General features: G+C 39.6%; 1 protein-coding gene across 1 annotated transcript in view; it reads left to right on the forward strand.

Moving 5' to 3' along the window:
* The window catches only part of Dnah14 (dynein axonemal heavy chain 14), a 199,959-nt gene that overhangs the window by 94,548 nt on the left and 91,795 nt on the right, over window positions 1-13,616 (forward strand). Inside the window, exons 38-40 of the mRNA XM_051185777.1 lie at window positions 10,050-10,143; window positions 12,234-12,442; window positions 13,011-13,278. Of these exons, the coding sequence (XP_051041734.1) occupies window positions 10,050-10,143; window positions 12,234-12,442; window positions 13,011-13,278 (571 nt within the window). The remainder of the gene's footprint in view (window positions 1-10,049; window positions 10,144-12,233; window positions 12,443-13,010; window positions 13,279-13,616) is intronic.

The following is a 13,616-nucleotide window of genomic DNA, read 5'->3' on the forward strand; positions in this document are numbered from 1 at the left end:
TTTTGTCTTTAGATGGAATGTTCTATAGATGTCTGTTAACCCCAGTTGAGACATAACTTCTGTTAGTTCTTTTGTTTCTTTGTTGAGTTTCTGATTGAGAGTGGTGTATTGAAGTCTCCCACTATAGGTGTGTGAGGTTTTATATGAGCTTTGAGTTTTAGTAGCGTTTCTTTTACTAATGTGGGTGACTTTGTATTAGGGGCATAGATGTTCAGAACTGAGACTTTGTGTTGATGGATTTCTCCTGTGATGAATATGAAATGACCGTCTTCATCTCTTTTGACTAATTTTGGTGTGAAATCTAACTTGTTAGATATTAGGATAGCTATGCCTGCTTGCTTCTTATTTCCATTTGATTGGAAAATCTTTTCCCAACCCTTTACCCTGAGGTAATGTCTATCTGTGAAGCTTAGATGTGTTTCTTGTATGCAGCAGAAGGATGGATTCTGTCTTCGTATCCATTCTGTTAGCCTGTGTCTTTTTATAGGTGAGTTAAGACCATTAATGTTGAGGGTGAGTAAGGACCATTGATATGTTGATGCTTGTTTGTTTTGTTTGTTTTAGGTTTGTTGTTGGCAGTGGTATTGTGAATATATTTGTTCTGCTTTATCCTTGGTTTCTGGTGTAGTTGGATTATCTGTTGCCTACATTTTTGTGGGTGTAGTTACCTTCCTTGGGTTGGAGTTTTCCTTCCAAAACTTTCTGTAGGGCTGGATTTGTAGATACGTATTGGGAAAATCTGGTTTTGTCATTAAATATCTTGTTTTCTCCATCTATAGTGATTGAGAGTTTTGCTGGGTACAGTAGCCTGGGCTGGCATCTGTGTTCTCTTAATACTTTTAGAACATCTATCCAGGACCTTCTGGCCTTGAGGGTTTCCATGGAGAAGTCAGGTGTAATTTTGATAGGTCTGCCTTTATATGTTACCTGTCCTTTTTCCTTTGCTACTCTTAATATTCTTTCTTTAATCTGTATGCTAGTTGTTTTCATTATTATATGTCGAGGGGTCTTTTTTCTTTGGTCCAGCCTATTTGGGGTTCGGTGTGCTTCTTGTACTTTCATGGGCATGTCCTTCTTCAGATTGGGAAAGTTTTCCTCGATGATTTTGTTGAATATGTTTTTGGCACTTTTGAGCTGGGCTTCCTCACCTTCCTCTATGCCTATTATTCTTAGGTTTGGCCTTTTCACGGTGTCCCACATTTCCTGGATGTTTTGTGTTAAGGATTTGTTGGATTTATGATTTTCTTTGGTCGATGAATCTATTTCTTCTAGTTTATCTTCTGTGCCTGAGATTCTCTCTTCCATCTCTTGAATTCTGTTGGTTAGGCTTGTGTCTGTAGTTCCCGATTTTTTGCCCATCTTTTCTATTTCCAGCATTCCTTCAGTTTGTGTTGCCTTTATTTTCTCTATTTCAGTTTTCAAGTCTTGAACTGTTTCCTTTACCTGCTTATTTTTTTTTTCTTGGTTTTCTGTACTTTCCTTAAGGAATTTGTTCATTTCTTCCACTTTTTTGTTTGTTTTTTCCTCCATTTCTTTAAGGGATTTTCTCACATCTTCTTTGAGGGCCTCTATCATTTTTATGGTGGTAATTTTTAAGTCGTACCCTTCTGCTTCCTCTGCTTTGTTGTTGTGTTCCGTTCTAGTTGGTGTAGATTCCCTAGATTCTGGTGGTGTCATGCTTGTCTTTCTGTTGTTAGTTGTCCTCTTGTATTGCCTTCTTCCCATAGCTTCTTCCAGTAGGTGTTGGTGGTGTCTCCCCCCCCCCTATGGTACTTCCCCACTGGGCTTATGTGGGTCTGAGATTCAATATCTGTAGCTCTGTGTGGTCCAAGCTCTCTAGGAGGTTTCTCCACAGACAGGGACCCAGGGATGGGGTCAAGGATGAGGATCCAGTAGAACATGCCAGCAGGTACTCACAGTGGTTCCGAAGAGATAGGCGGATCTCTGTGAGGGGCCCGGGACTCCAGCAGAGGACTGGAGGAGGGGTCAGAGACCAAGCAGGTGGAAATTACAGGTGATCCCTCGTGGATAGTCAGGTCTCCTTTGTTCAGAGTTGCTCCGAGAAGTCTCCGAAGTAGGGTGGACTGTTGGCTCCACCCTCTGTCCCAGTGCTCAACCAGAGAGGCAGGACCGTGGGTAGGGTAGGGCACAGGGTAGGGGGGGGTAGGCTGGCGGTGTGGATGGGTGGGGGTGTATCAGAGCTCCAAGGGTGCTCTCGATGTGGACAGGAGACAGGAGCAGCAGGATCAGGGGCCAACCCAGGGAGTTCCAAATGGAAAGATTTTTATACAATATGATGAAATATAATATACAATTCTTCTGGGAAGGGAATATAAACTTAATTTTACATAGGTTACCACATATAAGAATCTATAACAATGTAAGCTCTATAATACTAATATCTCACTATTACTAAAATAATTCACAAGAAAATAAGCTAATCTACCTATATCCCTATACTTTTCCCAACCATACCCTGTTCCTGTCTAAAAGAGTTACCCGAGTCTAAGCATCACCTTCCATACCCAACCCTAAGTAACTAAAACCAACCCTAAGAAGATGAATATTATCCCTAAATTCCAAGAATGGGGAAAGGGGCATCATTATCTTAAGGTTACTTCCTGCTGAAATGGGATGATTATTGCTCCATGGGATCCTGTAGGAAGAAAATTTTTAGCAACCAAATTTCTCAACAGAACTGGCTCTGACACATGTAGCTAGTCACTGTGTGGCAGGAAATGCTTGACTGGAGTTCTATCTGAAACTCTGGCCAGGAAGTAATAAGAATGTGCACCATTATAGCTAGCTAGTCAGGAGTTGTCTCGAGAAAAACAGTCTCAAACCGATTTTAGGGTGATGTTTGTAGTCCAGATGCATCAGGTTCAGGTAATGACAAAGTGGGGCCCCATCTTCTTTCCAGAGAGTTCAAAGATTGATGTTAGGAATTGGTATTATTCCTTGTGGAAAACTTAAACATCAGTATCTCATAAAATTTTCAAGTTTTAAGGTATGCATATAGGGAAAGGCAACAATAAGCATTAAAATGTGATTGAGAAAATTAGTATTTCAGAGAGAAAATTGCATATAAGCAAATGAGTCCTCAGATTTTGTGTTCTTGTGCTTTACACCATTGGTTTCTTGATATTAAGGCAGAAACTGTGAATTGAATCTTAACAACATGCTTGAATTTAGAGAAGGAAAGCCAAATCCACTCCAAAGCCAGCATTGGTATACATGAATTGAAGCTAGAGGAATACTAGATAGTAAAGAGAAATAGATTTCTGTATAGAAATAGTTTACTAGAATTAAATATTTTTTACCATAAATCAGATTCTTCTTCATTATGTGATTCTTTCTGGAGAGCTATCTTCTCTTCTGTAGGTACCTACATGTTCAGTGTCTTGGTTATTTGAAGATGGGTGTTCTCTGTTTTCCTGTAAGGACAAGAACAAAATACTTCTCCACATATCTCATGGGACCCAATTTGTTGGATGACTTGTCATTTCTCTTCATTAAGATGTTTCTCTTGTTCAACTCGGATCTCAATCAACTTAGATGGTATCCATAGCTTTTCTTCTCCTGTAGATACAAATGTGAACCCCTACCCCAATGTAATACATATCCTGGTTTCCATACCGAGGTCAATATATCTTTGAAGTATACTGGCTGATTTAGTTCAAAAGCTTTTCCTATTTTCCAGTGTCTTTCTGCAGCTGTTTTTCCTTTTTCATCAGCATTAAGAAAGTTTAATGTTAATAAAGCATTATGCAATCTGTGTTTGGGTGTCTTGGTTCCTCCTTCCTGTTTATGGAGCATTTCTTTTAAAGTACGATTGGATCTCTCTACTGCTTGTCCTGTAGGATTGTGTGGTATACCAGTTATGTGCTTTATATTATAATACTCAAAAACCTGTTTCAATTTGCTGGAGACATATGCTGGAGCATTGTCAGTTTTTATTTGTGCAGGTATGCCCATAATGGCCATTAGCTCAAATAGGTGTGTGATAACAGAATCAGCCTTTTCAGCGCTCAGAGCACTGGCCCATGGAAACCCTGAAAATGTATCTATAGTGTGATGTTTGTATTTTAATTTTCCAAATTCTGCAAAGTGAAACACATCCATTTGCCATATTTCATTCCTATTTATACCTTTAGGGTTACTGCCTGGCGGTAAAGGAGTTTGGTTATGGAATGAGCAAGTAGGACATTTCCTTACTATTTCCTTGGCTTGTTGCGAAGTGATAGAAAAATCCTTTTTTAAACCTTTGTTGTTCATGTGGTGTTTCCAAGGCTTCTAGCATGCTTCCTATTATAACCGATCAATTTCATCATTGCCTTGTGCTAGAGGGCCTGGCAGACCCTTATGGGATCTGATGTGTGTTTTATATATATATATAGGATGAGTCCTATATCTGATAGTATCTTGTAACTGTAAAAAACAATGAAGTTAATTCTGTATCATCAGGAATAAATTCTGCAGTCTCGTTGTGTAAGATGACTCTCTCTGCGTATTGAGAGTCAGTAACTATATTGAGGGGTCTGTAAAATCCATAAGTACCATGAGAATGGCTTACAATTCTGCCTTTTGTACTGAATTGTAAGGGCTTTTAACCGCTTTACTTATTTTTCCTGATTTATATCCTACCTTACCAAATTTGTTTGCGTCAGTGTAGAATGTAGGAACTCCAGAAATAGGTGTTTTTCTTACAATGCGTGGAAGGATCCAGATAGTTTTCCTAATGAATTTGATTCTTTCACTTTTGGGATAATTGTTGCTAATCATTCCCAAAAAAATTACTGCAATGCTCTCTGCCAATATTCATTATCTTTCCATAAGGAGGAAATTTCCTCATTAGTTAAAGGTACTATAATTTCTGCTGGGTCCCTTCCTGTTAATTGACGAAGTCTTAATTTTCCTTATATTATCAAGTCAGTTTTTAGCTTTTTATTCTGTTTATGTGGTAGAAATATCCATTCTAATATGATATCTTCTTTCTGCATCAAAATCTCTGAAGGATATTCTCTAGACGGTAATATAACCAGAATACAGTCTAATTTTGGATCCATATGGTTCACATGTGCTTCTAGTATCCTCTTTTCTACCCATTCTAATTCCTTTTCAGCTTCAGCTGGTAGTATTCGTGGATTATTCAAGTCATTGTCCCCTTTTAGGGCCATTTTCAATTTTTCAAATCATGCCCTTATACTCCAATAATGGTTTGCAGTTGAGAAATCTCTCCCAATAATTTTTGAAGATCATTAAGAGTCTGGTAGCAATCTCTCCTGATCTGTACTTTTTGTGATCTAATTTTCTATGGACCTATTTTATATCCTAGGTAGTTGATAATCCTTTTTGTATTTTTTGGGGGGGTGCAATTATAATCCCCAGCAAGGTAAAACTTCCTTTATTTTCTCAAACATGTTTTATAATATTTCTACTTTAGAATCAGCTAACAATATATCATCCATGTAATGGTAGATATGGATTGTGGAAATTGTTTACGAATTATTTCCAATGGTTTTTGCACAAAATATTGGCACAGGGTTGGGATATTTAGCATTCTCTGTGGCAAAACCTTTCATTGATATCTTCACCGGTTGAGAATTACTGTAATTAGGTACCGTGAAGGCAAATTTCTCATCTTGTTCTTGTAAAGGTATAGTGAAGAAGCCATCCTTTAAATCAATAACTATAATAGGCCATTCTCTAGGTATCAAAGAAGGCAAGGACATTCCAGGCTGTAGAGAGCCCATTGGCTGGATAACTTTATTGATGGCTCTCAGGTCTATAAGCATTCTCCATTTATCAGATTTCTTTTTGATAACAAATACAGGAGAGTTCCAAGGGCTGGTAGATTCCTCGAAATGTCCAGCATTTAGCTGTTCCTGAACCAGGTTTTCTAAAGCCTCTAAATTCTCAAAGGTCATAGGCCATTGCCCTACCCAGACAGGTTCATCTGTTAGCCATTTTAAGGGTAGGGCTTTTGGTTCCTCTGTTTGTTTGGCACTTGTATTCTGTTTTTGTACAGCCTGAATATTTGGTGTCTGTCTTGTATAACACTTAATACATTTTTTTCCACAATCATGAGGTCGTTTATGGTTCCTATCTAATACTGGAGGAATGTTAATCTGTGCATTCCATTACTGTAATAGATCACGACCCCATAAATTTATTGCTAAATCAGCCACATGTGGTCTCAACCTTCCTGTCTGTCCTTCAGGTCCTATACATTCAGTCCATCTCATGCTCTGCTTTACCTGAGACAGGGTTCCAATCCCTAAGAATTGAACATTTACCTCTTGCAGAGGCCATCTTCAAGGCCAAGATTTATTAGTTATGATAGTTATATTGGCCTCTGTGTCAACAATGCCTCCAAATAGTCATCTTAACTATCATTCTAGGCGTCTGACTATTTATAGAGGTTTGCCAAAATATACGTTATTTGTTTCCTTATTTCATGTTTGATTCAACTTCCATCACTAGTTTGTCATCCAGAGCAGTATGAGTTTTTACAATAGGCACAGGATTTTCTAATCATCCTGTGGGAGATTGTCCTCCACAGTGTTTGAACCACCTTTGACATGGGGGCCTTTGAGAGGCCCCTCAAGGAGTTTCCTGATTGTAAAGGGTTTCCTTGCTTGTCTCTGGTCGATCTACACTCATTTGTTCAGTGTTGGCCTTTGCCACACCTTCTACATAACCCAGAAGGCTAAGGCCTTCTGTTCGATTCATTCCTGGGAGTGTTATTTCTAGAGATGCTTTGCCTACAATTTCGTTTTAGATGTCCAATCTTACCACAGTTAAAACATCTGACATTTTGATATCTTTCCAAACCTTTGGAGATGGCTTCTCCTACCCAAGCTTCTTTGTCACCATAGTTAAGACCTCTGTTATCTTGATGTGTTCTCAGACCTTTAGATATGGCTTCTCCTACCCAAGCTTCAGTGTTATTGTCATTATACTCAATATTGGCTGTATATAGGACCCATTCATCCAAGGGTGATGATCACATTTTTAAAAGCCAAAGCACCTGTTTGCATTGAGGAGTCGCATTCTCATAAGCTAATGATTCTATGAGTATTCACCTAGAATCTGTGTCTGCTGTCTCTAATTGTACTGCCCTAGACAATCTTTCTAGGAATACACTAAAGCGTTCTCTGGGTCCTTGCCTTATCTTGGTATAGGATTCTATCCTCTCTCCTAGTTCATGAACCTTATCCCAAGCATTCAAAGCTGCTGTACTGCATGCATAGAGACAAGATGTGTTCATCATAGCCAGCTTGAGTTTCTGGGTCAGCTTAAAGACCCTCGCCAAGAATTTTATCTTGGGAAGCTTTATATCCTTTCTTTAAGCCCTGAAATTCAAGAGCTTTTGCTTCCTCTCTCCATAAAGCCCTCCATTCTAATTGAGAGGAGTTTTCGAGGACAGCTGATATTAATTGATCCAATCCTTAGTGGTTACCTTGTTTTTCCTTGCCGACGATTCTATTAATTGCTTCACATAAGGTGAGTGCATGCCATAAGAGACTGCTGCTTCCTTTATACCTTTTAAATCTTTCATACGTATTGGTTCCCACTGATATGCAATGACACCTTTCGGGTGTTTTTTCATTGCTGGTTTTTCATTAACAGATACAGGGAAAGCCTCCCTAGTCCTAAATGGTGTAGAAAATTTTAAGTCTCTTTCATGCCCTGTTACCTGTAGTTCTTCTTCTGATGTATCTGATTGAAGGTCTTCTAAGGCCTGAAATCTATTCACTGTTGCTTCTTTGAGTGTCTGAACTTCTTGAATCAAATAACTTTCTAGAGACTTCATTGCATCAGTCAGTTTCTTGCTTTCTCCAACTACGAATGATTCCATGTTTTTAATATTCTCATCCTTAGATACTATCTATGGCATGTAAACTGCCTTCCAGAAACAATGTTCTATCCGCTAGCTTGCCATTATCCTCAGGCATGGAACAGATTCTATCTGCTACTCTTTCCATCTGATGTTCCAATTTTTTAACCTTATTAGTAGCTTTGTCCGACCAGGAAGAAGCTGTTTCTGCTAGCATGTTAATGCACTGCATTGTTTCTGTTTTGGTTTGGTTTTATGTTCCATGTTTTGTATTCTACCTGTCAGCTCTCTATTGCCATCTTCAATATTCTGGACCTTTTTTTCTAAGCATTCTATGTTTTGTGTTTTAATTTGAAGTTCTCCATTGTCATTTTCAATATTCTGCATTCTGTTTTTTAGCTCTCTATTGTCATTTTCAATATTTTGAATCTTTGTTACTGCATCTCCTATGGCTTGTGCAAGTTCCTTATTGTTTGCTCTAATCTCAAACCATTTCTTTAAGAATATATTAATGATGAAGCCCATTGGTTGCTATTACCAAAAAAAAAAAAAAAAAAAAAAAAAAGGTATGTATTGGTCGTCATAATTTTCTTCTGCTAAAATTCCTTCTTTATATGAAGTAAAAGAATTCCTAAAGTCCTGCATTGTAAGATTATCCACCATAGGTATGGAACAATTGATCTCAGATATTATATCAGCTTGAATTGCAAAGGATGTTGCAATTACCTTAGGTGTAATTCTGCTATTCTGGAGCTTTGATGCTTTTAATTGTAGATCTCAACTTGTGGTAGTTTCGCCTGGAGGTGTACCACCAAATAGCGTCCAGCAGCAGATGATCCTTCTGATCCCAGTCCATGTAGAATAGCTCTTAACAAACTAAGGCAAGCGAAACTTCATTAAATGAAGGAGTGAAACAAGCCTTGTGCAAAGTGCTGGGACTGCAGGGCTAACAGGTGTCGCCTCCAACTGGCACCGCCTGGCCAGGGGAACACACAAGCAGGGCAGACCCAGAGGCCGGGCTGTGCATGGGAACACACAAGCAGGGCGGGTGCCGAAGGGCTCTGTGCGAATACAATGTGAGGGAATGGGCAGGAGATGAGCAATGGTCTCAGGGCTATAGTGGAGATAAAGGAGTTGTAGGGCAGACACAAACGTCTCACAAGCTATGGTGTGTCTGCCTGGTTAGGCAAGGGACCTGCCTGTTCAGGGATGGTGGGGGATGGGAATGGTATCTGCCCCCTGGTGAAACCCAGGTCCCGTGAAAATCCTGATCCCACTTCTGACACCAGATATTGTGGTTTAATAAGGATCAGGAGAAACAAATAGGCTGAATAGATGTTTATTCAGGGAGAAATAACTTACAACCTAGACAGATGAACACCAGCAGGTTCCTCTAGATGCTCTCCTGTCCATTTCCAGTCAGCTAAAGAGCACTCCCAGGCTCCTCCTCAGACCTAGTTCCCCAGGTCACTTCTGCCCCTGTCTCCACCCCCAATGGACATGGCCAGTGCCACAGATGTGTACAAAGTGAATATCTCACTACAAAGATTGTTTCTAATTTAAAGAAAAAAAAAAGAAGTTAAGTTGCATTAGACATAGTGTTGCATACTGTTAATCTCAATGCCTGGGAAGGCAAAGGTGGGTAGGTATCTATGAATTCAAGGTAGCATGATGTAAAATATACTTTGCAAGGGTTTTGTTGTTATAGATGTTCCATTGTGGTCATAAACAATCTGTTGGGACTTGATCTGTGATATGATCTACTCAGAAGGGTATTCTTCATACCAATGGGAAGTGTGAGTTCCTGTAGCTGCTGGGTAGGCTGCTTTGTACCACATGTAGTAGGTCCAGTTGTTGAAGTTCATCAGTGTTGTTTCTTTGCTGACTTTGTACCTGGATGTTCTGATATTGGTGAAAGGAGAATGTTAAAGTCCCTTGCCATTACTGTACTGGAATCGTTCAGCCTTTAAGGCTGTTAATATTTGTTCTGTATACCTGATGCTCTAACACTGGGCCTTCATATGTTTACATTGTTTACAGTCACTTGCTAAATTCATCTCTTCTTTGCTTTGTGTTTACCATGAGGCTTTCAAAAAACATTTCTAAATTTTAAAAGTCCATATTAAAATGATAACTATTTAGCATTGATGATAAAGACAGGAAAATGCTAGTACAGTGTTAAATCATAATTTTTAATTATATGACTTAGATTTTCCAGGTTGGTTCTGCCACTACAGCGGATATTGATAACAGTGTTTTTATGAAGACAGTAGAAAAAGATGTTAAAACTCCAGAAACTCATGGTAAGTATTATTCTTAAATTCAGCATGCTACAATATTATAGAAAAGAAATTTTGAGTCAACATGAACTGCATTTATGTCTTTATATTTTTGACCATTATTGTACAAATTCTTGTACAATTTACTTCCTCCTCATGTGTTTGCTTAAAACTTCTAATCTTACAACAACAGCTTTACAGTGTGGACATCTCTTACTATGATACATAACCATTAGAGGTTAAGTGGCCTTTTATCAGTTTATAAATAATTAGGGCTAAAATGGTATTGATGGTAGAAATAATGACATGAGGAGCAGCATTGGCAGCCTCCTGTCTCTGAAGGGAAATGCCACACCACCCTTGCATTGCCAGCTACACCACACAATCCCAGAAGACCCATTGCTAATGCACAGAGTGGATGCATAATATAGCTCCTGCTCCGTAGGACCTACCTCTCTACTGGAAGAACCTGGGCCTCCTTTTCCTGCCTCAGACTGAGCCTCACAACGGCTCATCTGCCAGCAGTATGTTTGTGGTCCACATTCTAAGAAGGACTTTCCCTGCTGCTGCATCTGCTTTCCTAGGGACTGGGATGGCATTTTGAGGAACATACAATGATTGGGTATAGTTGGTTTTTCTCTTGAGGCTTTAAGATAATGGATAGGATAGATGATATTTCAAGCAGAGAGCACCCATCTTCTCAGCAGTGGCTATCTGAACACTACACATGTTCTTTGGTTCATCAAGGACACATGACTGTCTTCTGAGTGCTTAACTGTTTTCTGTCTGCATGATGACCTCCCTTATCCTGGATGAGAGCTATTCTAAGATCATGAGCATGACAGTAAACATATCATGTAGTGCTGTCTTCTGAATGTTTGCATCTTCTTCAAAGTTTGTGTATTAAAATCCTAGCCCTCAGGCTAATGATTTTGGAAGGTAGGGCCTTGGGGAAGGCAAATGGTCTTGAGGGATGTGCCTTGTGTTTAGGATCAGTGTCTTATTATACAAAATGTGCTCTGCCCCTACTGATGGAGACTCAAGGGAAAGTCTTCCTGTCATGTGACCACCCAGCAAGAAGAAGGTTCCCTCTTTGAACCAGGAAGCTGGCTCTTACCAGATGATCTTCCAGAAGCTAGATCTCAGCCCTCAGCCTTCATCACTGTGACAAACACGTATATACAGTTTATACACTGCCCAGTCAGGGACATTGTGTTACAGCATCCCAGAGAGACTATGATGGCATGGAAAGAGGGTGTTACAGCAGCCTAGGGAGATGGTGTGGAAAGGGAGTAAATGGGTTCTGAGTGTGGTAGAGTTTAAGCTGTCTACTTGATTCTTTGATTTTTCCTTTGAAATTGCCTAACAACAGCATTCCTAAAAACTATTCTTGAGTAGAAGATGCAAATTCACAAATCATATTATGAAAAACTATGGAACCATTTGTCTTTCTCCTATCTAGATTTTGAGGGTTAATTATGCATTTCAATAATCTGAGTATGTCCAGAAAATGTTTAAAACTATTTCAAACATGTAGTGTATTTATTGACTTTAATGAATGAAGTATATAAATAATGCCAATTTTGTAAGGCTTTTATTCCACTCATGAGAGTCGAGCATGTCCAACGCATGCGTCTGTGTAACCTAAGCACTCCCTGTAGTGTTTCCTGGGACAATGTTTTCATCTTAGAAAATATTTTCTAGAGGCCACACATGCATGGAACTAGAGTTGAGATCCCCAGAATCCAAGCAGAAACAGGAATGTATGCATCAGGAATCCCAATGTTCAGGAGGCAGAGAGAGGAAGACCTATAGAACAAAATGGCTGGCATGAGAAAGCATGGCTCCATGAACAACGGGAGAGAATGGCAGAGGAAGACACCTGGCAGCTCTTTGGGCCCTCTACACACATGAACGCATACATGCATACACACCATCACACATGTATGCCCATGTACATGCAAATGCTCATGCACACAGGCACACACATGCATCACACACACATAAGCACACAAAAAGGAAGCTGTTTTCTAATAAAATAGAAAGTTATCAAGATTACAGTGAAAGAAATCTGAGGTTAGTCTTTGCTACATTGAAAATGTTTTTCCTCCCAGATTTCCATTGGCAGTGGATTGTGTTAGATGGCCCAGTTGATACCTTATGGATAGAAAATCTAAACACTGTGCTCGATGAGAATAGAACACTGTGTCTGGCAAACAGCGAAAGGATTTCCCTGACTAACAAAATCAGAGTGATTTTTGAAGTAGACTCTCTCTTCAACACCACCCCTTCTATTGTCACCCGCTGTGCAGTGGTGTACATGGTAAGTTTCCAGAACCTGATCCTGACAAAGGCATGGTGTTTAGGATAACAGCCTGTCCTGTCAGTGGTGCCTTGCCTCTATTCCCAGCTGAGTGGCCCCCCATCTCCCCCTCCAAAAAGCCTCATAATCCAGTAGTAAAACTGTCATTAACACTACCCTGGGAATGGCCCTGGGTTAGGCCATTGATGTGAATTGTTTGAACAGCAAAGGAAAGATTGCCCTGAAGCCATTTTTACTGTATGACTCAGAACTCTGGAAGACATTACCAAGACAGTAATACTAAGTGGAAAACAACCCCCGAGGGCTGGGGCTGCCTAAGCTGACTGATTCTTGCAGCATGCACAGCCTCAGCACACCTCCCATCTCAGATTGCCATTGTTTGTTTTCTTTTGATCATTCCAGAGAACTGTGATGCCTTTAACTTGTTTTTGTTGCAGCACCTATTTTGGCTTTAAATAAACCTAAATTTAACCATAGTGTGAAGGATGATGAAGTAAAGGTTAAAAAAAAAAAAAAAGAATGCTATATTTATGTTTTCATGGGATTTTCTTTTGCTTTTTGACACTAGGACCCTGTTGATCTGGGATGGAAGCCATACATTAAGTCGTGGCTTTCCAAAACATCAAAAACTTTAAGTCAACGAGGAATGGAGTGTCTTGAATTAATGATTAAAAAGAATGTTACAGAAGGGCTCGAGTTCCTGAAGAGGCACAGAAAGTTTATACCGTATCCCATACAAGATGTGACAGTCATCATGACCCTCTGCAGGATTCTAGACGCTTTATTTGAATTCATGCGTATAAAGAGAGGAGCTGCAAAAAGTGAGTCTCCCCTGAGTCACACTGAGGAAATGTTGTCCCCACTCCTCGGTGGCAGCTAGTAGTTTTTAATGAAAGAAAAATGAAGGCAAGAAGATAGTAGAATGTTCATCTGTTTGAGTCAACAGCCAACATGTACATAGAACAAGCTAAAAACTCTTAGCAGAGGCACGCATCCACAGGGGTAAACTAATAACATATGTGTTGAGGTTCGTTATACTCAAAGAGCCCTTAGGAGATCTTGATACTCAAGAATGTTTTGTTGTGTTTTAAGGACGCTTCAGGTTAGGAAGTGTGTAAACCTATCCTGTGATCACGCAGAGGCAAGAGCAGGGAAAGCCGCAAAGCAATGAGAG

This window comes from Phodopus roborovskii, unplaced genomic scaffold (genome assembly GCF_943737965.1).
Source record: "Phodopus roborovskii unplaced genomic scaffold, PHOROB, whole genome shotgun sequence".
Lineage (NCBI taxonomy): Eukaryota > Metazoa > Chordata > Mammalia > Rodentia > Cricetidae > Phodopus > Phodopus roborovskii.